Raw genomic sequence first — 22682 nt, 5'->3', positions numbered from 1 at the left:
GTGCACTTCTACACCTCCATCATCGAGTCCATCCTCACCTCCTCCATCACCATCTGGTACGCTGCAGCTACTGCCAAGGACAAGTGCAGGCTGCAGCGTATCATCCGCTCTGCTGAGAAGGTCATCGGCCGCAGTCTGCCTTCCCTCCAGGACCTGTACGCCTCCAGGACTCTGAGGCGTGCAGGTAAGATTGTGGCCGATCCCTCCCACCCTGGACACAAACTCTTTCAATCACTCCCCTCTGGCAGGAGGCTTCGGTCCATCAAGACCAGAACCTCACGCCACAAGAACAGTTTCTTCCTGTCTGCCATCGGCCTCATAAACAAGGCCCAGGTCCCCCACTGACGCACTCTCCTCATAGACTGTACGTTACATTACCGCGTTCATTAATGCGCATCACCGGCACTGCTGCTGGTCATGCGGCACATCCACACCATAAAGTTGCACTCAAACCTGTATAAATGTGAATTTCAATGTAAATATCAATACTAGACTTTTACCTTTTATATTGTTATATTTTATATTTGTATCTTCTATTTTATCTGTTTTCTTTTTTTCTATATTTATGTTGCACCAAACCACCAGAACAAATTCCTCGTATTGTGTTAACTATACCTGGCAATAAATCTTTTCTGATTCTGATTCTGATTCTGATTCTAAGGTATCAGAGCTGTCATGTCACCGTGATGTCACTCCTTACCCTCAGGTAGTCGAGCAGTTTTCCGTCCGTCTTTCGGAGCCCCACCCACTGGGCGGGGTCAACTGGGCCGGAGTACAACACTGAGCGGGACAGGTCGGTGCTGGAGTTGCCTGGCTACAGAGAGACAGGTGTGGAGGGTCAGTCACACGTCCTGAGGACAGACAGACAGGTGTGACAATGTTGCCATGGTTACCATGGTGCAGTTGGAGGAGTATCTGATTGGCTGGACGACGCTGAGCTGGTACAACATCTTACAGACGGTCACCACGCAGGTCCACACGGTGCAAACGCCCGCCAGCAAGGGGCGCCACTTCCTGCAGGGCAGAGCCACGCTCACGCACAGCACGAAGAGCAGGTTAAAGACACACACCTGCAGAGAGACAGACAGGTCAGAGACCTACACCTGCAAATAGACAGACAGGTCAGGGACAGAGGACAAACACAGAGGACAATAAGGAGTGCAGTGGAACCTTCTCTTTCGGGCTCGTCCTCAGCAGACATGGGAAGACAATCATCAGAAACCTGTAACCCTAACCTTAAACCGAGCACCTCTACATCACACACACAGACACACACACACACACACACACACACACACACACACACACACACACACACACACACACACATAAACACACACACACACACACACACAAACACACACACACACACACACACATAAACACACACACACACACACACACACACACATAAACACACACACACACACAAACACACACACACACACACACACACACACACACACACACACACACACACACACACACACACACACACATAAACACACACACACACACACGCGCGCAAACACACACACACATAAACACACACACAAACACAAACCCAAACACACACACACACACACACACACACACACACACACACACACACACACACAAAAACACACACACACACACATTAACTATTATTACTAATAATAATAATAATAATAACAATATTTATTTGATTGATGCTGACCCCTTTAGCAGGCAGAGTTCTAACAGAAAAGTCAGAGACAGGTCCAGCAGAAGGACAAGTCAGAGACAGGTCCAAGAGAAAGACAAATCAGAGACAGAGGGACAGACAGCTTGATCATTCCACAGAGACAGTTTAGAGACAGAGACAGGACAGAAAGATGGACAGAAAGACAGACCTCCTTTCCGGAGACAATTATAAGACAGAGACAGGACAGAGGGACAGACAAAGAGACAGACCTCCTTGACAGAGACCCAGATGATGTAGGAGGAGACAATCTTGACAATATGCAGTTCCAGGAGCCACCAGAGGAAGTGCTGTAGGCGCTGCAGGGACAGGAGGAGACGCAGGAAAAGGACCGATAGACGATCCACCACCAACCTCCAGGAGACGAGCACTGAGGACGAGGACAGCCCAGGAGACAGCAGAAGACTGAGACGCTGTGATGATGATGGTGGTGATGATGATGAAGGTGCAGTGTGTTTACCTTTCAGGTGGTCAGACAGGGTTTCCCTCTCAAATGTGCAGGGGTACTCGTCCTCCGTCTCCTCTTTCATCCACCTGTCCTCTGTCTCCTCCTCTCTGTCCCTCTGTCCTCCGCTCCTGTCCTCCTGCAGAAGAAGATGAGGAGCTTCTCCCAGCGACAGGTCATACAAGCTGCCATCAGAGTGGACCAGTCTGCATAGACAAAAACAGATGAGCCTCAGTGGAACAGATGCTCCTCTGTCTAGCTGTGATTGGACGGACAGATTCTCTGATTGGACAACTGATCAGTGAGCTGTGTAACCTGGTGATTGTGCTGTTGTGAGTGTCCACCACTGTCTTTAGGTCTGTAAGTTGCAAGAAGGGCTCATGAAAGTAATGCAGGTGGACGATGCACACCTGAAGACAACATCAAGAGAAAGCATTTACAAACTGTCCAAAGAAGACGAGCAACAAAAACAAGTTAAGGTTTACAAAGTGTCCAGAGAGGACAAACAAAGACAGTTGGACTGTTCTGCAGAAACGTGTGAGGAGTACCAAAAGGAACGCAGCAGGGATGAAGATCCTGGTGAAAAGGACAGGAACCGAGAATTTCTCCAGACCAACATCCTCCAACCTGCAGAGACACAGACTCGTTACAGACTGCAGAGACAGCAGAGACATCAGATGTAAGAGGAAGCAGAAACATCAGAGATTAGAGACAGCAGAGACAGCAGATATTAAAGACAGCAGAGGAAGCAGAGACCACAGATATTAGAGGAAGCAGAGTTATTAGAGACAGCAGAGACAGTAGAGACAACAAAGATATTAGAGACAGCAGAGATTGGAGACAGAAGAGGCAGTGGAGATTAGAGACAGCTGAGACAGCAGATGTTAGAGGAAGCAAAGATATTAGAGACTGCAGAGACAGCAGAGACATCAGATGTAAGAGGAAGCAGAAACATCAGAGATTAGAGACAGCAGAGACAGCAGATATTAGAGGAAGCAGAGACAGCAGAGATTAGAGACAGTAGAGGAGAGGTATTAGAAACAGAACTGTGTGTATCTGTATGTATCTGTGAGTACCTGTGTGTACCTTTTAGTACCTGTGTGCACCTGTGAGTACCTGTGTATACCTATGAGTAACTGTGTGTACCTGTGTGTACCTTTTAGTACCTGTGTGTAACCTGTGAGTACCTGTGAGTGCTTAGTCCAGTGTAGTAGCTCCAGGTTTGGGGGGACGAGGGGAACTGGAAGGTGTAGATCAGGATGAGAACAAGCATGGAGTAAACCACCACGGCTACCCAGAAACCCCTGAGCAAGGAACGCCAACGTTCGTAGTTTAACTACAGGGAAGGGACAAAGACAGGTAGAGAGACAGTGAGACAGGCAGGTAGAGAGACAGTCACACAGACAGGTAGAGAGACAGTGAGACAGACAGGTACATAAACCTTAACAGGATGTCAGCTTACTGGAGGCATTAGTGACGCTGCAGAGATAACGGCATTATATACTGTACTAGTACTTGCAGTATTACCTGGTAGAGGGCCACGCAGCAGAGAAACATGACCATGTAGATGACTTTGTAAAGGACAATTTTTCCTTCGAAACTAACGAAGAAGAACATTGTTCCACAGACGTAGATCCAGTATTTAACAAACATCCTGGTAACCACAGCAACCAGAGCCTCCATCTGAACCCCGCCTCCTCTCTGGAGGAGCAGGACCTCCTCATACGACACCTCCTCCTTCTTCTCCTGCAGAGCTTCCTCCACACTCTGCTCCTCTGAAGGACACAAAACAACAGAGTCAGGCACAGAGGGGAGACAGGGGGACGGACAGGAACTGGTCAGTGAGATGGGGGACAGACAAGGACTGGTCAGTGAGACAGAAGGACAGATGGGGACTGGTCAGTGACACGGGGGGACAGACGGGGACTGGTCAGTGAGACAGGGGGACAGATGGGGATTGGTCAGTGACACAGGGGGACAGACGGGGTCTGGTCAGTGATACAGAGGGACAGACAAGGACTGGTCAGTGAGACAGGGGGACAGATGGGGACTAGTCAGTGAGACAAGGGGATGGAGGGGGTTTGGTCAGTAAGACAGGGGGACAGAAGAGGACTGGTCAGTGAGACAGCTGTCTTACCCTTGATGTGGACAGTGATGGTAGACAGCTGTATGTCTTCCTGTCTGTCCCTCTGTCTGTCTGTCCTCTCAGTCAGTGCCTGACGCAGCAGCAGCCAGAAGGTCAGCAGACACAACAACTGAAACCACAAACAGACCACAGTCAACAGTCAACAGTCGAAATCAGTGGTAGTACTGGTAGAAGTAGTAAAAGTAATAGTATTATCAGTACGAGTAGTATCTGTAGTACTATCAGAAGTAGTATTTAGTAGTATTTAGTAGTAGTTGTATCAGTCGGTGTATCAGTAATAATAGTATCAAATAGTATCAGTAGTGGTAGCACCAGTAGTAGTTTTAGTAGTATCACTAGTATTAGTTGTATCAGTAGTAGTATCAGCAGTATTAGTAGTATTAGTAGTAGTAGTAGTAGTATCACTAGTATTACTAGTATCAGTAGAAGTAGTAGTCAGTATTAATAGTACTAGTAGTGGTAGTATCAGTAGTAGTATCACTAGTATTAGTAGTATTAGTAGTATCAGTAGTATTAGTAGCATCAGTAGTACTAGTATCAGTAGTATCAGTAGTAGTAGTAGTATTAGTAGTATCAGTTCTTTCAGTGTTTTCTGCAGCACCTTTGAGGCGAGCTCTCTGCAGGGCTCGTCTTTTTTTGGGAACAGTCCCGGGACTTCCTGGATGGAAGGGAAGCTGTACACGTACTGCAGGATGACCAGCAGGTTGCCATAGGCCACCAGCCAGGGCGATGACATCAGCGTGTAGCGCCGGCGCTCTCGCATCATCCAGAGGACACATGACCACAACAGCAGGACACATGTCAGCCAGGACACGTATGTGATGGGCCACGCCATCATGGCCATCAGGGCGCAGATGTAACTCTGTTTGAGCAAGAAGCTGAATGCCATGGAGGCAGCACTGGCACCGTCCTCAACCCGCCTCCTCGCTGCCGCTTCCTTCTGCTCCTCCTTCTCCTCGTCCTCCCATCCATCTCCGTCAAACACACATGTCTCCAAAGTGTCTGCAGATCAAACACAGTCAACAGAACAAGAGTCAACGTACGAGGACGACAAGCCAAACCCTAAACCTCCACCCAATGACCCTCCAAGGACCCACCTCAACCAATTCACCTCAGTGAGGAGGTCAACCAGAGGAGGTCAATCAGAGGAGGTAAACGACAGGAGGTCAACCAGAGGAGGTAAACGACAGGAGGTCAACCAGAGGAGGAAGTGCTGATCACATTGATCGACCAATGAAACACAGCATGACTCAACAGATGTGCTCATATTTAGGATCTCACCTGATTGGCTGAGAGAGTAATGAGGCGTGGAGGAAACATCCAATCCGAGGGCTGTGCTCTGAGTGGCCAGGGCAAAAGATTCAGACAGACTTTCATTGGTGGATGATGTCAGAGCCTAGAGACGGACGCAGAGACAAATGCAACATGAGTTCACTGAAATCTGATGATCAGTGGAGACCTGATCAATAATCAATCAAAAATCAAGCAATAATCAAGCAATAAGGAATCCATAGTCAATCAATAATGAATCAATAATGAATTAATAATGAAGACGTTTTGTGTCTTACGTCTCTGCGTTCGGGGTGATCGTGCGCTCTCCTCCACAGCTCTCGCCTTCTCTCGGCCGTCAGGTTGCCGCTGACTTCATCACTCAGGTTGCTGGTGGTGGTGATGATGTCACAGCTCCTGCTGATCGCTGACTCTGCCTTTTCTAGGCCACGCCCCCCCCCACCATCAATCACCTGCAGAGACATGTGACAGCTATCAGCCAACCACAGCAGAGGAATCTGACTGCATCTTTTTGCATCGTGACATGCCATATGATGTCATGGTCACCTGGTTCCTCCACAGACTGGCCACCGTGTTGTAGAGCAGCAGCAGCATCAGAGTGCTGCTGATGTGAAACCAGCGCAATTCGGCGTTCAGCTGCAGCCTCCAGGGGGCGCTGCAGTCTGCCGACACCACCGACACCAGGCCAAACACGCTGCACACAGAGCCAATCAATCAATAAGTCAGTCAGTCAAGAAATCAATTATATGCAGAACTGGCTCGGTCCAGTGGGACCATCGGCGGAGGAGTGTTACCTGGCGGAGGTGCGGTTGGGAGGCCACGCCTCCTGCAGGGAGGGTAGCTGGTAGCAGTACAGGAGCAGGAAGTGGGAGGAGCTGTAGAGCAGTGACATCACTGACACTGACCTGAAGAGGAGGGGCGGGACTCGACCTGACCATGCCCACCAGGTACACAATACCTGGAAACAGAGCAGGTAGGGGAGGGAGGAGAGGGAGGGGAACATGATGCCTGCAGAGGGAGGAGGAGGGGAGGACAAGAGATAGGAGGATGAGTGGAGAAGGAGAGAGGATGGGTGGAAGAGCAGCAGCAGGAGAGGAGGAGGAGGAAGAGGAGGAGTTATGACTGTCTCTTCAAAAAGCAGCACCTGCTTGTAACAGCTGCTGGTGTGATACGAATCTGCAGCTCGTAATGTGTTAAAATATGAGCTTCCTCTTGCAGACGTAATAACTGTTACTGACCAGGAGAAGGTGGACCCGTTAACCCTTCACGTTTCTGTATGTCTTTAATAATGTATTCAGGGTGCTGCTGTGTTCAAACCCTTATATTTTCTGATGAGCTGACTTGAGCCCATTGGCAGGTGGATGAGTAAATAAACAAACAACAGATGTCAGATTTCATTTTCATATTACATTTGTGGGAAGTTATTACAATTTGGAAAGCTGAAGATTGTCATCTTCCCTCAAACATAACAAATCCCAGCAAATGTGAAAGTTATTACATCTGTGGAAGATCTCATATTCGGCTTGTATTAGGCAGCTGACATTACATCTGTAGGGAACTTATTACGTTTACCGGTTTGAAACTCCTCCCCTACACCGACCTGAATCTGAAACTATTAGTTTGGGATGATTGTACTGGTTACCTGTAAGTATTGTACTGGCTACCTATAAGTATTGTACTGTCAGCTGTGAGTATTGTACTGGTCAGCTGTGAGTACTGTACTGGTCAGCTGTGAGTACTGTACTGGTCAGCTGTGAGTACTGTACTGGTCAGCTGTGAGTATTGTACTGGTCAGCTGTGAGTACTGTACTGGTCAGCTGTGAGTACTCTACTGGTCAGCTGTGAGTACTGTACTGGTTACCTGTGAGTCCCAGTAGAATAGTCAGCAGGATTTTCCCTCCAGTGCTCGTCATTCCTCCCACCATCTGCCTGGTTTTACAAACCAATAACTCCAGTTCAACCAGAATCCTGTTTCTGCTGTCTTCACCCTCCTCCTCCTCGTCTCCGAGCACAGAGTACTCCTCAAACATCAGCTCCTCCGGCTGCTGCGCCTCCTGCTGAGGCTGAAACAAAGAGAGAGGAGCAGCTGCTGACATCACTGAACCGTTAGTGACATCACTCTGCTGCTCTGAGGACAAACACCTGAGTGTCGTTGTCACTGAATTTCAAGAGTAGTACTGTTACTGCGTTGGGTAGTATTTCAGGTATGGTACTGTTGCTGCATTGGGTGGTATTTCAGGTATAGTACTTTCACTGCGTTGGGTGGTATCTGATCTAATCTGCAGCGTCCGGTTAACCCTCTGTGATCCAGAGTCCGGACAACATTTCTCCTCTTTGTCTTTGTGCCATTTTCTCCTCTGATTCAGAGACTCTTGACGTCCTCACAGTTTTTCTCTGAAGACACAAAATTTGTACTTAAGCAGGATCAAGTCTCAACTTTGAAGTTCTTAGAAAATGTCACAATTCTAAAAAATGTACGAAGAATTTTGTCACGAGAAGCAGCTCTAAGTACAAATAGGCTCTGAGACTATATGTCTGTCCACCTGTGGACATCAGCGTCCTCCAGCTGGAGCTAACAGACCAGAGGAGGAGGAGGAAGAGGAGGAAGAGGAGGAGGAGTAGGCTTGGGGTGGTGCTGCTGTCTGCTGGTCTGGTTTCATGTTAACAAACAGACTCGGACAGTTGAGCCAATAAACTGATTGAAGCTGAAACCTGATCATTATGTGTGTGTGTGTGTGTGTGTGTGTGTGTGTATGTGTTTGTCTGTGTGTGTGTGTGTGTGTGTGTGTGTGTGTGTGTGTGTGTGTGTGTCCTGATGATGTCACATAATGAGGTTACTTTTAATAAATAGCTTACTGAGTTACGCACAAATAGACAGGAAACCTCGTTAAGAAACAAGAGGAGACGACTTAACGAGGTTACACCTGCTTCATTAGTGCGCGTGCGTGTGTGTGTGTGTGTGTGTGTGTGTGTGCATGTTACCTGTGTGTGCGTGACGATGTTTAGCCTCGTGATCAGCCTCCAGGTCAGCAGACCAATGACAAGCACACCAACATCTGGACATACCTGTCTCACTGCTGAACCCGCATCACTTCCTGTCAGACTGACGACAACAGAGAGACAGAAAGACAGAGAGAGAGACAGACAGACCGAGAAACAGACAGGTTAATCGGTCACACAGACTCTTCATTTATTCATTATGATACAATAACATCATTTTTTACTGTTTTAAATATCATAAAAAATGTTTCAACATCAAACAGAAAGAATAATAGAAAAAAAACAACAAATGAATGAATAAACATTTAAAAGCAAATAAAACATGACAAAAGAAATCAATTTACCTTTGTTTAAAAAAACACAGAAAACATTTCAAATAAGCAACAAAAACTACATCAAGTAGCGTTATTTATATTATATAATGTCATGTTATTTTTTATTGCATTATATTACAAATTAACAAAAACAAATCAATTATTAGTAACAACAAGAACTGAATAATTGTAATTTATTTAAATATATGTACATATATATAAAATTACAGTTTTATATATAAATGGAAAGTTTCTTTTGTGACGATTTGAGTTCAGTTTCAGATGTTCAGAAGAAAAATGTAACCCAAAACCTAGTTTTAATCATTTAGACTGTGTGTGTGTGTGTGTGTGTGTGTGTGTGTGTGTTTGTGTGTGTGTGTGTGTGTGTGTGTGTGTGTGTGTGTGTTTGTGTGTAGGTGTTTACAGAGCCATGTAGTCCAGACAGAGAGACTCCTGTCTGACCTCCCACTGCTGACACTGACACACACACACACATACACACACACACACACACACACACACACACACACACACACACACACACACACTCAGGGTGAACCACATGTCTGCAGCCTGTTTGTCTTTGATGTGAGTCAGTAAAGTTTAACTGGGAACAGACACAGCTGTGTGTGTGTGTGTCCCAGGATGCACTGCTTCACATGTTGGGGCCGTACACATTGTGCCTTTAACCGTCTTTAACCGTCCGGTCGGCCGGTCTGCTCGTGTATCCGCTTCATGCCGACTGTCATAAGCACGGCAGCAGGTTGTGTCTTAAGCTGCTAAGCGACCAGAATCAGCAGCCAATCAGAGAGCAGTACCGCTGAGGGCGGGACTGTCGTGTTCAGGGTGAGTCGGCCGGAGAAAAAGTCTGCGGGACAGCGTGGAGCTTGGAGTGTCTCCTGACGTTTATCAGACTGATGTTTATATTTATACTTAGAGGAGAGATTGATTGATTGATTGGGTGTTCCTCCGCGAATGTTTATCACAGTCCTATCTCACACCCTGAAAACGAGGTGCACAGAAACGAGTGTTGACAGGGAAAAAAACTCGCTGATCAACCTGTGACCTACACCGGCTGCCATCGAGAAAAAGACCTGACAAGTCAGCGCCGAGCAGACCCGAGTTATTCAGCTAACTTTTCAAGAAACGAGGAGAACGCAGCAAGTCAGCGCCAAGCAGACACGAGTTATTCAGCTAACTTTCCAAGAAACGAGAACGCAGCAAGTCAGCGCCGAGCAGACACGAGTTATTCAGCTAACTTTTCAAGAAATGAGGAGAACGCAGCAAGTCAGTGCCGAGCAGACACGAGTTATTCAGCTAACTTTTCAAGAAACGAGAACGCAGCAAGTCAGCGGCGAGCAGACACGAGTTATTCAGCTAACTTTTCAAGAAACGAGGAGAACGCAGCAAGTCAGCGCTGAGCTGCTGACACTCCAGAGAGCACTGTCCTCTGATCTCAGAATTCAGCATCATCAAGCACTGTCCACCACCAGCTGACAGGCAGCACAGAGTGTCTCCTCCCTTCATCCAGGGTCTGATGATAACCACCACAGAGACACAGAGACGAAGAGACAGGCTGAAGACCTGCTGTCTCTGCGCCGGTGTCTTTTGTCCCACCGAGCATTTCCAGCTGACTCTGAACTGACACAGAGACACTGAAGATTTCACTGCTGAGACAGAAAAACCTGTCTGTGTCTCTATCTGTCCCTCTGTCTGTCTCTATTAAGACACCTGTCTATCTGTCGCTCTGTCTGTCTGTCCATTCGTCTTTCTTACCTCACCAGGCCGAGCTGACCGAGAGCCTTTTGCCACGACGTACCTACAGAGAGAAAGACAGGTGAGAGACACACAAACAGATGGACAGAGTGTCCTCATAGTGACAGACAGAGGAACAGAGTGTCTCACAGTTGGACTCAGGCTGCAGGCTGGCTGTGGTCAGCTGGAAGAAGGACTGCAGTAACAGGAAGAGGAAACTGGAGACGCAGACGGCCGTCACACAGCGACACGCGCTACCTAGGAGACAAAGACACCGGAAGTGATGTCACATGATGAGTCATGAAATCTATTCTCTGCGTTTCCTCTGAAGCGTCGTCCAGGAAACGACCCCAAACCCCACGCATCCTGCCGCCACACGAGGACGAGTTTTTACCCCGTCACCCACACCGCTGTCGCTTTATCATCTCCCGTTAAGTCATTACTGATTATTGATATATATTTAATTATATTGATTATCTCCCATTAACTGATTATTGGTGTATATTTAATATTGATTATCTCACATTAACTGATTTCTGGTGAACAGATACTTTATTTATTCCTGTGGGGAACACTAATGAGTATTGATCAGTATTAATCTGTGCTGGTCAGTATTGATCAGTATTGGTACCTGAGGAAGCGGGGGAGGCCGTAGGGTCGGACAGCAGTGGCAGCAGCAGCAGCAGGAGGACGTAGACCAGAGAGAACCCGTCATACCGCAACACACAGGCTGTCAACACACCGATCAATACATCAGTACATTCATCAGTACATCAGTCAATCAATACGTCAACACATCTGTGTGTGTGTGTGTGTGTGTGTGTGTGTGTGTGTGTGTGTGTGTGTGTGACTGTCGGAGGTTAAACTTAGAATCATTTCAGTCGACGTGTTTAAATCTCCAGCTTTGTTCCCACTGACACTAAATTTTATTTGAAAATGTTGCTGATTTTTGGCCTTTTTTTGTCTAATTTTTGGGTGATATTTACAAATGTTTGGACATTTCTTTGTTCTCATTTTTGTTGATTTTTCCCCCATTTTTTTCTTGCGATTTAAAGGCTTTTGGTAATTATATTTTCTTCCCTTTGGCATCTTTCCTTTCTTTAAAAGTCTTCTGGCAAATAATGGTAAAAAATGTTGACTATTTCAGAGTGGGGACTACGGAGCATGCTCAGAATGCCCTACAGTTCAGAAAGGGTTAATCTAAAAATCCGTCAGCTTCACTATCGGAGAGACGAGTATTTCTGATCCCTCATTGAATCTGTGAACATGTTACACGCGTGAATAAAGTCACTCTGATGTTTCAGACCGCTTCAGAAACACCCCCCAACACACACACACACACACACACACACACACACACACACACACACACACAGGAAGCCTGCGCCCCCCTATTTAACTTCCCCTCCCCCGACACACACAGATTGGTTCCACTTTTTCAGGTAACAACATCTGGCTGTGTGTGTGTGTGTGTGTGTGTGTGTGTGTGTGTGTGTGTGTGTGTGTGTGTGTGTGTGTGTGTGTGTGTGGTTAGCGGTACACATACACATACCCCTCCCCCTCTCTGAGGAATGTGGAGCAGCTTTAAAGGGAAAATCCACCTAAAAACTGAACCTGGATGAAATCTGAAATGTGCTCCCAGCAACTCGCTGGCTGCAGAGTCAGTGACTTCATGTCTGAAATTTCTTTCTAAAGTTTTGGGGGTGTTTTATACCGTGTAATATCTGTTATTCTGTTATGTTTCCCGCTGATATTCTTCCAGCAGTTTGTCTCTTTTGTCCGGCCTCAGTTCTGCAGAATCGTTTGGCTCTCATTGTTTTGTTACGTCTAAAAGAAACCACTCTCACGTCTGCTTTGCCTTGTTGTTAAAACACATAATAAACTATGTCTTTCAAGGTGCTACAGAAATAAAATTATTATTTTTGTTACTATTATAATTATTATTATTATTATTATTGACAGCCTAACATGCTAACAGGCTAATGTGCTAACAGAATGTAAACACCCTGTGACAGAAAGACTCGAGCAGATGATCACAGATGTAACCTGAGATCTGCACAGACTGTGAGGCTGAGAGACGTGAGGAGGTTATAAAATGATCACTGATGGATCGAGATGTTTCTGACATGTGAACTGACGACCCTCCGATCCCCACAGAGCTGTCGCCGCGCTCAATCACCCGCAACAGAAATGAGGAGGTTAATGAAGAGACAGGACAGACGAGTCAGCTGGATGGTCTCATTTCACAACGCTATGCGGAGACGTCCCTAATTCCCGCCCCCTTCCCTCTCTTACCACTTTTCTACCAATCAGCTGTGGTTCTTAACCGACTCTGTCCATGGAGGACAAAGACCTCCTCATGAGACCCAGTTCACTTAATGTTTTCTTGGTGTCCCCATCTCATTAAAGAACCTGTCTGTGACAGCCAGTCTCAACTACTAACCGACTGTCTGTGACAACCAATCACACCTAATAACAGAGTGTCTGTGACGACCAATCATACTTAATAACAGACTGTCTGTGACAACCAATCACACCTAATAACATACTGTCTGTAACTAGCAATCACACCGAATAACAGGCTGTCTGTGACAACCAATCACACCTAATAACAGTGTCTGTGATGACCAATCATACCTAATAACAGACTGTCTGTGACAACCAATCACACCTAATAACAGTGTCTGTGACGACCAATCATACCCAATAACAGACTGTCTGTGACAACCAATCACACCTAATAACATACTGTCTGTGACAACCAATCACACCTAATTACAGACTGTCTGTGACAACCAATCACACATAACATACTGTCTGTAACTAGCAATCACACCGAATAACAGACTGTCTGTGACAACCATCACACCTCCTAACAGACTGTCTGTGACGACCAATCCTACCTAATAACAGACTGTCTGTGACAACCAATACCACCTAATAACAGACTGTCTGTGACAACCAATACCACCTAATAACATACTGTCTGTGACAACCAATCACACCTAATTACAGACTGTCTGTGTCAACCAATCACACATAATAACATACTGTCTGTAACTAGCAATCACACCGAATAACAGACTGTCTGTGACAACCATCACACCTCCTAACAGACTGTCTGTGACGACCAATCCTACCTAATAACAGACTGTCTGTGACAACCAATACCACCTAATAACAGACTGTCTGTGACAACCAATACCACCTAATTACAGACTGTCTGAGACAACCAATCACTCCTATAACAGACTGTCTGCAACAACCAATCACACCTGATAACATACTGTCTGTAACTAGCAATCACACCGAATAACAGACTGTCTGTGACAACCAGTCACACCTAATAACATACTGTCTGTGACAACCAATCACACCTAATTACAGACTGTCTGTGACAACCAATCATACTTAATAACAGACTGTCTGTGACAACCAATCACACCTAATAACAGTGTCTGTGACGACCAATCATACCCAATAACAGACTGTCTGTGACAAACAATCACACCTAATAACATACTGTCTGTGACAACCAATCACACCTAATTACAGACTGTCTGTGACAACCAATCACACATAACATACTGTCTGTAACTAGCAATCACACCGAATAACAGACTGTCTGTGACAACCATCACACCTCCTAACAGACTGTCTGTGACGACCAATCCTACCTAATAACAGACTGTCTGTGACAACCAATACCACCTAATAACAGACTGTCTGTGACAACCAATACCACCTAATAACATACTGTCTGTGACAACCAATCACACCTAATTACAGACTGTCTGTGACAACCAATCACACATAATAACATACTGTCTGTAACTAGCAATCACACCGAATAACAGACTGTCTGTGACAACCATCACACCTCCTAACAGACTGTCTGTGACGACCAATCCTACCTAATAACAGACTGTCTGTGACAACCAATACCACCTAATAACAGACTGTCTGTGACAACCAATACCACCTAATTACAGACTGTCTGAGACAACCAATCACTCCTATAACAGACTGTCTGCAACAACCAATCACACCTGATAACATACTGTCTGTAACTAGCAATCACACCGAATAACAGACTGTCTGTGACAACCAGTCACACCTAATAACATACTGTCTGTGACAACCAATCACACCTAATTACAGACTGTCTGTGACAACCAATCATACTTAATAACAGACTGTCTGTGACAACCAATCACACCTAATAACATACTGTCTGTAACTAGCAATCACACCGAATAACAGACTGTCTGTGACAACCAGTCACACCTAATAACATACTGTCTGTAACTAGCAATCACATCGAATAAAAGACTGTCTATGACAACCATCACACCTCCTAACAGACTGTCTGTGACGACTAATCCTACCTAATAACAGACTGTCTGTGACAACCAATACCACCTAATTACAGATTGTCTGTGACAACCAATCACACCTAATTAGAGACTGTCTGAGACAACCAATCACTCCTATAACAGACTGTCTGCAACAACCAATCACACCTGATAAAGACTGCATCACACCTAACAACCAGGTCAGCCACACTTCCTCACTTCCTGAGGTCACAGTTTCTGTTTTCTGCTGCTCTGAGTCAGTCTGCGAATGTCTTCTGATTGTCTCGTGAAAGTGTCCTGATCTGGCACTGGTTGTTGGACAGTTTGACTCAGTTGGCAGCTCTGAGAGGATCCACACCGAGAGGTCTTTGTGAAGACGGCCTATGTGACAGGACAAACACCATCAATCGGACGACATCACAAAGTGACATGTTTTTTACTGCTAGAGCGAAGACGATGAAACCATCGACACTGAGTTTGAATATTTCTCTTGTTTTCCGTGAGGCCACCAGGCCGTGATGTCACGGCGGTGTAATATCTGACGTTCGGATATCGTGACTCTGACGCTGTGAAAACAAGACTGAAACTAAACAAACGCAGAAACACTGATATACTGTCAGCTGATTATTGAAGCAGATATTTTTCATTTTCAAGATTATCTTTATCTGCGTTCAATTTAAAGATCGCAGATAAACTTCATCAATGAAAAAGCTGAAAGTATCAGCGTAGGAGGAACTTTTACTCTATGAAACCTCAGGGAGATATTTCTATTTATTTGATGTTGAAAGTTTCAGTTTTGATGAAACTTCTGCTAAAAACATTCAAACTAAGTTTTTTGTTGTAGTTTGTTTTATTCCAAATTATAAATAAATAAAATAAATTATACTCGTATTTATTGTAACGCAGATCAGTTCCAAAAATCAGTTATTGTTCTCATTAAGTACTAATACTCTGTGTCGGCCCTGAGAAACAGATATTCGTCTACTCTGACTGAAGAGTGATGTCATCAACGCCAAAACAGGGACCCGCAGACTCCGATCTCCCCTACCTCCCCCAAAACACCAGGACAACCAGCGAGACCATTGAGATGTTGGGGTCTTACCTCCAGTTAGAGTGAGGGGCAGCACGACCCTGAAGACCACACCTACAGCCAGCTCTGAGGGCATCCTGAACCCGTGCACCAGTCCACCTGGACCTGGATCCACTTTCATCCAGATCTAATCCAGTTCTACAGATCCAGGTCTGCTGATCTGATAAGGGTCCTCAGCAGGTCATCAGAGCTCTGTATTCTCACTGCAGGAGATCCGGGTCCAGCTGAGGACAGAGATACTAACCAGTGACATCCTCTGTCCTCCACCAGGACACAGAGAGACAGACAGAGAAGAGACAGAAAGAGAGACAAAGAGAGAGACAGACAGAGAGAAAAGACAGTAAAAGACAGAGAGACAGACAGAGAGAGAGTAAGAGAGAGAGAGACAGACAGGCAGAGAAACAGAGAGAGAGAGACGGGGAGAGAGACAGAAAGAGACAGTCAAAGACAGAGAGACAGTAAGAGAGACAGAGACAGACAGAGAGACAGGTATAAAGACAGTTGCTGAGTGTCTCTTTCTCTGAAGTTAAATTTAGTTAAAAACAAAAATCCATCAGTTTGTCTTTTTTTTCTTCTTCTTCTTCTTTTTTCTTCTTCTTCTTCTTTTTTCTTCTTCTTCTCCTTCTTCTTCTCCTCCTCTCTTTTCCTGCAGAAACAAACTGAAGTGTCTGAACTTCTTTCTTTTCTTCTCGGCGGACTGAAGAAGAAGAAAAACACGCTGACTCTCTGCAGCCCCGGGCTGACTGACAGCTGCCTCGGCCAATCAGAGGAGGAGGAGCAGAGCGACTCACACAGACCACACCCCTCCACAAAATATCTGAAAAACAACAAAACAAAGTATTTATCAATATTTATCAAGATCAACAAATTATTTTTCAATATTTACTATCAACATCAAAGTATTTATCAATATTTATTGAGAACATCAAATTATTTATCAATATTCATCAACAACAAATTATTTATAAACAAGAACACATTATTTATCAATATTTATCAATAATAATGTCAAATCACAATTAATGCAATAAATAAGAACGCAAGCACACACACACAAACACACACATGTAGACAGACAGACAGATAACAGTACATGCTACACACTGTACATGTACTGCATATGCACAGTCCGTAGCGAGTATACTCAGTGTAGCCAGAGTTTGTCTCCGTCTACAGTTTGCCTCAGTCTACAGTTTGTCTCCGTCTACAGTTTGTCTCCGTCTCCAGTTTGTCTCAGTCTACAGTTTGTCTCCGTCTACAGTTTGTCTCAGTCTACAGTTTGTCTCAGTCTACAGTTTGTCTCCGTCTACAGTTTGTCTCAGTCTACAGTTTGTCTCTGTCTACAGTTTGTCTCCCTCTGCTGTTCACTGTCTTCAGCTGCAGCCTCAGACCTCTGAGACATTTTGTCCTTTGATCTCAGATCTGTTGGATTTGACACAAACATCATCAGATCAGCATCAGTTCAGAGCTGAAGGTAAAAATACCATAAATTTATTATTATTTATTTATGTATTAATATCACAAACTAAATGTCTCCACATCTGTCCCCACATTAAAGACACTTTATACTGTTTGGATTTGTTTAGGGTTTTTTAGTTTATATTTAAACAGGTTTTTTTCTTTTTTTAAATATTCATTTGAAAGTTTTTATTTCTGTTTTCATTATATTTAGTAGTATTTTTACTTTCAAAAAACAACACTATTTAGTGTAAATTTTTGCAGTTGTTTTCATACATATTTTTACTGAGTGTTTTCCATTTTTTTAATTATATTTAGTGAATATTTTTTGCAGCTTTTCATTTTGCCTTTATATTTACTGAGCTTTTTTTTACTTTAGTGTTTGTTTTTTAATGATATTTAGTGAACAATTTCGAACTGTCATATTTGGATTTAATATTTACTATGTTTTTTTACAGGTTTTGTTTTTTAAATTATATTTAGTGAATACCTTTTAACTTTTTCTTTTGAATATTTTTTTTATTTTTGTACTGTTTTTTTTCTAATATTTGGTGAACATTTAGTGAATATTTAGTAAATGCAGCTGAAGACAGTGAGCAGCAGAGGGAGACAAAACTCTGAAGACACTCTGGATACACCAGATATTATATACAATATATGTACATGTACACACTGAGTTTATATATTGGGATATTATTTACAATATATGTATAGTTTATATAAATACACGTTTGGATGAAGTCCTGTTGAATGTTTTCAGTCTGCTGAAAAATAAAAGTTTTTAAATCCAAAGTGTAAAAAGTTAAACTTTTGAACTGAAGCAAGTTGAGTTTGTATTTTCACTTTTCACAGAGAAATGCTGAGTCGTGATGTGAAACAGCTGAGTCAGATTACTGCAGCTTTTTACAACATCGTCACATCTGAGGGAGGACGACACCTGAGAACAGCAAAAACATCAAAAACCATCAAAACCACCAAAACCACAAAAACCATCAAAAACCATCAAAACCACCAAAACCATCACAAACCATAAAAAAACAACACCAATAAACACCCAAAAACACCAAAAACACCAAAAAACCCAACACCAAAAACCTAAAAAACACCAAAACCACCACAAATGTGTCACCTCACAGGGGTTGTTTGTATCTGCAGCAGCTCAGAATCTGATTGGTCCAATTAGAGCACAGCGTAAACAAACACAGGTTTAAACTGACAGCGCAGAAAATCAATCAATACATCGATAAATACACAGCAACTAAGTTCTGTTTCATGCTTCTCCTGCTGAGCAACCGCGGCCCACTTACAGACCATAATATCCTGTGAGGTCACCATGGTGACACTGAACACTGCAGGCACCGCCCCCAGCCTGAGGGGGGGGGTTAATCTGTGTGGGCGGGGCCTGATGTGGCGAGTACAAACCACTAATCCATCCAGACAACAGCCTGACAGAGACCAGAGACCAGGGACCAGGGACCTGAGACCAGAACAGCAGGACCTGAGACCAGAGACCAGCAGGACCACGAGACCTTGATCATCATCGGCCCAGGACACCTGAACACCTGCACAGGTAAAACACGTCTTCTTCATCATCATGTGAGCCTGAGCTGCTGCCATGATGTCGCTGTTTCATGTCGTCTGATTGCTCTCCATCATCATCATCATCATCATCACCCTCTCACACCCTCCTCCTCTTCTTCACCTCCCTCCTCTTCCTCAGTGTGTAAACAGGGTCAGTCACAGTCTGCATAGATCAGACATGTAACGCGGTTTCAGTGACGATTGTTTGATATTTTTGTGAAAGTACGGAGGCCCTGAAGGCTGCTGGTCCTCCGTCTCCGTCGCTCATCATGTCACATGACCTTAACTTGTTGTTTAACATGTTTGTTTTATGAACCAGAGCTCAAGTTGGGAACAGATTTTACAGACCATTTTAACCAGTTAGAGTCCCAAATCATAAAGTCAACTGACAGACGGAGAGCCAACAAATAATAATCAGAGATGATAAATCCTAATTATTGAGAATAAATTCAATTAAATGGTGATTACTGTGTGACCCTAATGTGTGTGCAATAAGTAATAGTAAATTTTAAAAAATGAGAATAAGTGTTAAATTAAATTTAATGGTAGCTGTTGATATAAATAATGATACATGATAAAGAGAGTTAATAAAGTATAAATTATATATATATATATATATAAATATGTGTGTGTGTGTGTGTGTGTGTGTGTGTGTGTGTGTATAAAAAAACATTAACTTGATGTTTTCATCTCTTCCCTTGTCTGTTGGCATTGATCGTTTCCTGCCTGTCTCCAACTCACTGGTGAGTAACACACACACACACACACACACACACACAGCAGCATAGTAGTATTCATAACCTCACTGCAGTCTGCGTGTATACTTAAGTAAATCTTAAAATGTTAAAACTTGTTTTTGAACATATTCATAAATCAGCACATCATTTGAACCGATATTGTTAATGTATTATTCTGAATATTATTATTAGTACTGCTACTAATAGTATTGTTATAATTGTTGTTGTTTTATTTGTTGTTGTTGTTGTTTTATTTGTTGTGAATGCTGAGCATGTGAATGATGTGTGTGTGTGTTGAGCTCTGACTCACTGACAGTCTGAGTTCCGGACCAGAATCCACTGTGATGATAAATATTTGATATAAGTCACAAATAAACAAACACCGGGAAAACAAACAGCTGTCTCAGCGCCCTGCGTCATGACGTCACAGGTCCGCCGCGCGCTGAGTGTACGGAGCGGTGACGTTAAAAAAAAAAAAAGCCTGTCGGTTACCGGGAGGAAGAGGGCGAACGTCCTGCACGAGGACAGGTAAAGATCTGCTGCTGGCTTATTTACAGACGACTTATTGATCACTGATAGATGACCAATATATCACCGACAGATCTGATTATCAGGCAGTTATCGATCATCAGAGAGAGAGAGCGATAGAGAGCGAGAGAGAGAGAGCATCATTTCTGCTACATCACACTGCAGTGTGTGTGTGTGTGTGTGTGTGTGTGTGTGTGTGTGTGTAACAGCGGGGTGTTTCCTGCTGCAGGACGACAAAGACTCAAACACTCCGACCGGCAAAACTACCGCATCACCTCAGTGACACTGATTCAATATTTCTACACAGAGAACAACAAAACAATAATAATAATAATAATAATAATAATAATAATAATAATAATAATAATAATGACCACAGCAATAATGTGATATCAGTAACACTTTAGAATACAGCCTAAACACTATCTCATGCTTATGTGCAGTTAGGGTTAGAAAGAAATGTTTGAATCTGTAGGCAGTAGGAATGAGAATGATAATAATAATAATAATAATAAGAAGAAGAAGAAGAAGAAGAAGAAGAAGAAGAATTTGAAGGAAAAAATAACTGTAAACAGTTCTGTATATTTAAATCCACAAACACATTATTATAATAATACATTGTGATGAAGAACATTGTTAGGATTATTTGGTCTGACACCTGTGCAGTGTACCTGTGACGCTCTGACACGTGTGCAGTGTACCTGTGACGCTCTGACACGTGTGCAGTGTACCTGTGGTGTGTTTTGGCGGTGTCTCCAGTGTGGTCGTGGCACAGCGTTCCAGGTCCTCAGTCTCACCTGTCGGTCCGTCTGTTTTAAACATCGGTGGGCGTGTCCTCCGAAGGTTAATCTGCTGACGGTCGTCACTCTGCGTGTTGTCCCCCTCTCTCAGGTGAATCACCATGACGACAGAGCCAGGTGAGCCAGAGGAGTCATTCCCTGAAGCTGCTGCCCACTCCACACCTAAACAGGTAAAATGAAAGCCCACCAGGAAAAAGCAGGATTACTGATGGGTGACATACATGACATCACTTCCTGCATCCTCAGGGCGGGGAGGGCCGGCTGTCCCACAGCCAAGCTCACAGCTCATTGGGCGAGGACTCAGCGAGTCACCTGTCGTCCAATAGCAGGCTCGCACGCTCTCCGGCCAGAAACCCGCTGAGCTTCAGGACCATGCAGACCAAAGTAACCCTGCTGGACGGCTCGCTGTTCACCTGCACTGTGGAGGTGAGACGGGGGACAGGTGGAGGGGGAACAGTCTATAAACATGTGACATATTTTGGGATGTTAACGTCTCCCTCTCTGCGTAGAAACGAGCTCGCGGCGTTCAGCTGTTTGAGAAAGTTTGTGAACACATCAACCTGCTGGAGAGAGACTACTTTGCCCTGTCCTTCAGGGACACAGACAACAACAAGGTCTGTCCAACTGTCTGTCTGTCTGTCTGCCTGCTCGTCTGTCTGTCATTCTGTCTGTCAAACTGTCTGTCTCTCAGTCTGTCCCTCTGTCTGTCTGTCTGTCTGTCCACCTGTCTGTCCCTCTGACCACCTGTCTCTCTGTCTGTCTGTCCCTCTGTCCACCTGTCTGTCCGTCTGTCTGACCTGTCCCTTTGTCTCGTAGAACTGGTTGGACCCGGCGAAGGAGATGAAGAAGCAGGTCAGAGGTCAGTAGCTCCGCCCCCTGGGAGGCAGAGCTTTGTATGCTTGATCCTGATTGGTCAGTTATGGTCCAGGCTGATTGGTTAATGGTCTTTGTGAAACTGTCTCACTGTCTCTCAGGTGTCCCCTGGAACTTCTCCTTTAATGTCAAGTTTTACCCTCCTGACCCCGCACAGCTCTCTGAGGACATCACCAGGTATGTCCCCACACCTGTCCGTCTCACGTTCTCACCTGTCCTCACCTGTGTCAACAGATTCCTGTCCCTCTGCAGGTACTTCCTGTGTCTCCAACTCAGACAGGATATAGTTTCCGGTCGTCTTCCGTGTTCGTTTGCGACTCACACCGTCCTCGGCTCCTACACTGTCCAATCAGAGCTTGGAGACTACGATCCAGGTACCCCTCCAAACCCTGCTGTAACCCCCCAAATCTATCTCTGACCTGTCCTGTCTGTCTCTGACCTGTCTGTCTCTGTCTCTGACCTGCCTGTCTCTGACCTATCTGTCTCTGTCTCTGACCTGTCTGTCTGTGACCTGTCCTGTCTGTCTCTGACCTGTCTGTCTCTGTCTCTGACCTGTCTGTCTCTGTCCTGACCTGTCTGTCTCTGTC

The 22682-nt window shown here is 44.6% G+C and overlaps 2 protein-coding genes across 6 annotated transcripts in view; one reads left to right on the top strand and one right to left on the bottom strand.

Moving 5' to 3' along the window:
* Positions 1–16888, bottom strand: part of LOC121949346 (piezo-type mechanosensitive ion channel component 2-like) — a 39844-nt gene extending 22956 nt beyond the window's left edge. The window contains exons 1-20 of one of the 3 annotated variants that reach the window (XM_088072229.1): positions 16131–16874; positions 11305–11403; positions 10824–10931; positions 10695–10737; positions 8587–8707; positions 7466–7667; positions 6399–6612; positions 6151–6298; positions 5883–6056; positions 5596–5710; positions 4916–5316; positions 4306–4423; positions 3696–3943; positions 3356–3504; positions 2717–2795; positions 2484–2578; positions 2184–2374; positions 1936–2093; positions 894–1070; positions 701–814 (exon numbers count right to left, since the gene is read on the bottom strand). In XM_088072229.1, coding sequence (XP_087928355.1) covers positions 701–814; positions 894–1070; positions 1936–2093; positions 2184–2374; positions 2484–2578; positions 2717–2795; positions 3356–3504; positions 3696–3943; positions 4306–4423; positions 4916–5316; positions 5596–5710; positions 5883–6056; positions 6151–6298; positions 6399–6612; positions 7466–7667; positions 8587–8707; positions 10695–10737; positions 10824–10931; positions 11305–11403; positions 16131–16239 — 3063 coding nt within the window. In that variant the 5' untranslated portion in view covers positions 16240–16874. Of the gene's footprint in view, positions 1–700; positions 815–893; positions 1071–1935; positions 2375–2483; positions 2579–2716; positions 2796–3355; positions 3505–3695; positions 3944–4305; positions 4424–4915; positions 5317–5595; positions 5711–5882; positions 6057–6150; positions 6299–6398; positions 6613–7465; positions 7668–8586; positions 8708–10694; positions 10738–10823; positions 10932–11304; positions 11404–16130 lie in introns of all 3 variants that reach the window. The other 2 variants (XR_015775411.1, XM_088072228.1) reach the window with 2 other exon arrangements.
* Positions 16889–19844: 2956 nt separating this feature from the next.
* The window catches only part of LOC121938758 (band 4.1-like protein 3), a 29902-nt gene continuing 27064 nt past the window's right edge, over positions 19845–22682 (top strand). Inside the window, exons 1-8 of one of the 3 annotated variants that reach the window (XM_088072230.1) lie at positions 19845–19900; positions 20325–20422; positions 21314–21392; positions 21469–21648; positions 21732–21836; positions 22039–22081; positions 22197–22272; positions 22348–22469. In XM_088072230.1, the coding sequence (XP_087928356.1) occupies positions 21324–21392; positions 21469–21648; positions 21732–21836; positions 22039–22081; positions 22197–22272; positions 22348–22469 (595 nt within the window). In that variant the 5' untranslated portion in view covers positions 19845–19900; positions 20325–20422; positions 21314–21323. The remainder of the gene's footprint in view (positions 19901–20324; positions 20423–21313; positions 21393–21468; positions 21649–21731; positions 21837–22038; positions 22082–22196; positions 22273–22347; positions 22470–22682) is intronic. The other 2 variants (XM_088072231.1, XM_088072232.1) reach the window with 2 other exon arrangements.

The sequence above is a fragment of the Plectropomus leopardus genome, chromosome 21 (genome assembly GCF_026936395.1).
Source record: "Plectropomus leopardus strain MGB_pleo_1.0 chromosome 21, ASM2693639v1, whole genome shotgun sequence".
In the NCBI taxonomy this organism is placed as follows: domain Eukaryota; kingdom Metazoa; phylum Chordata; class Actinopteri; order Perciformes; family Serranidae; genus Plectropomus; species Plectropomus leopardus.
Note: the sequence above shows the minus strand (reverse complement) of the source record. Positions and strands in the feature narration are given on the sequence as shown.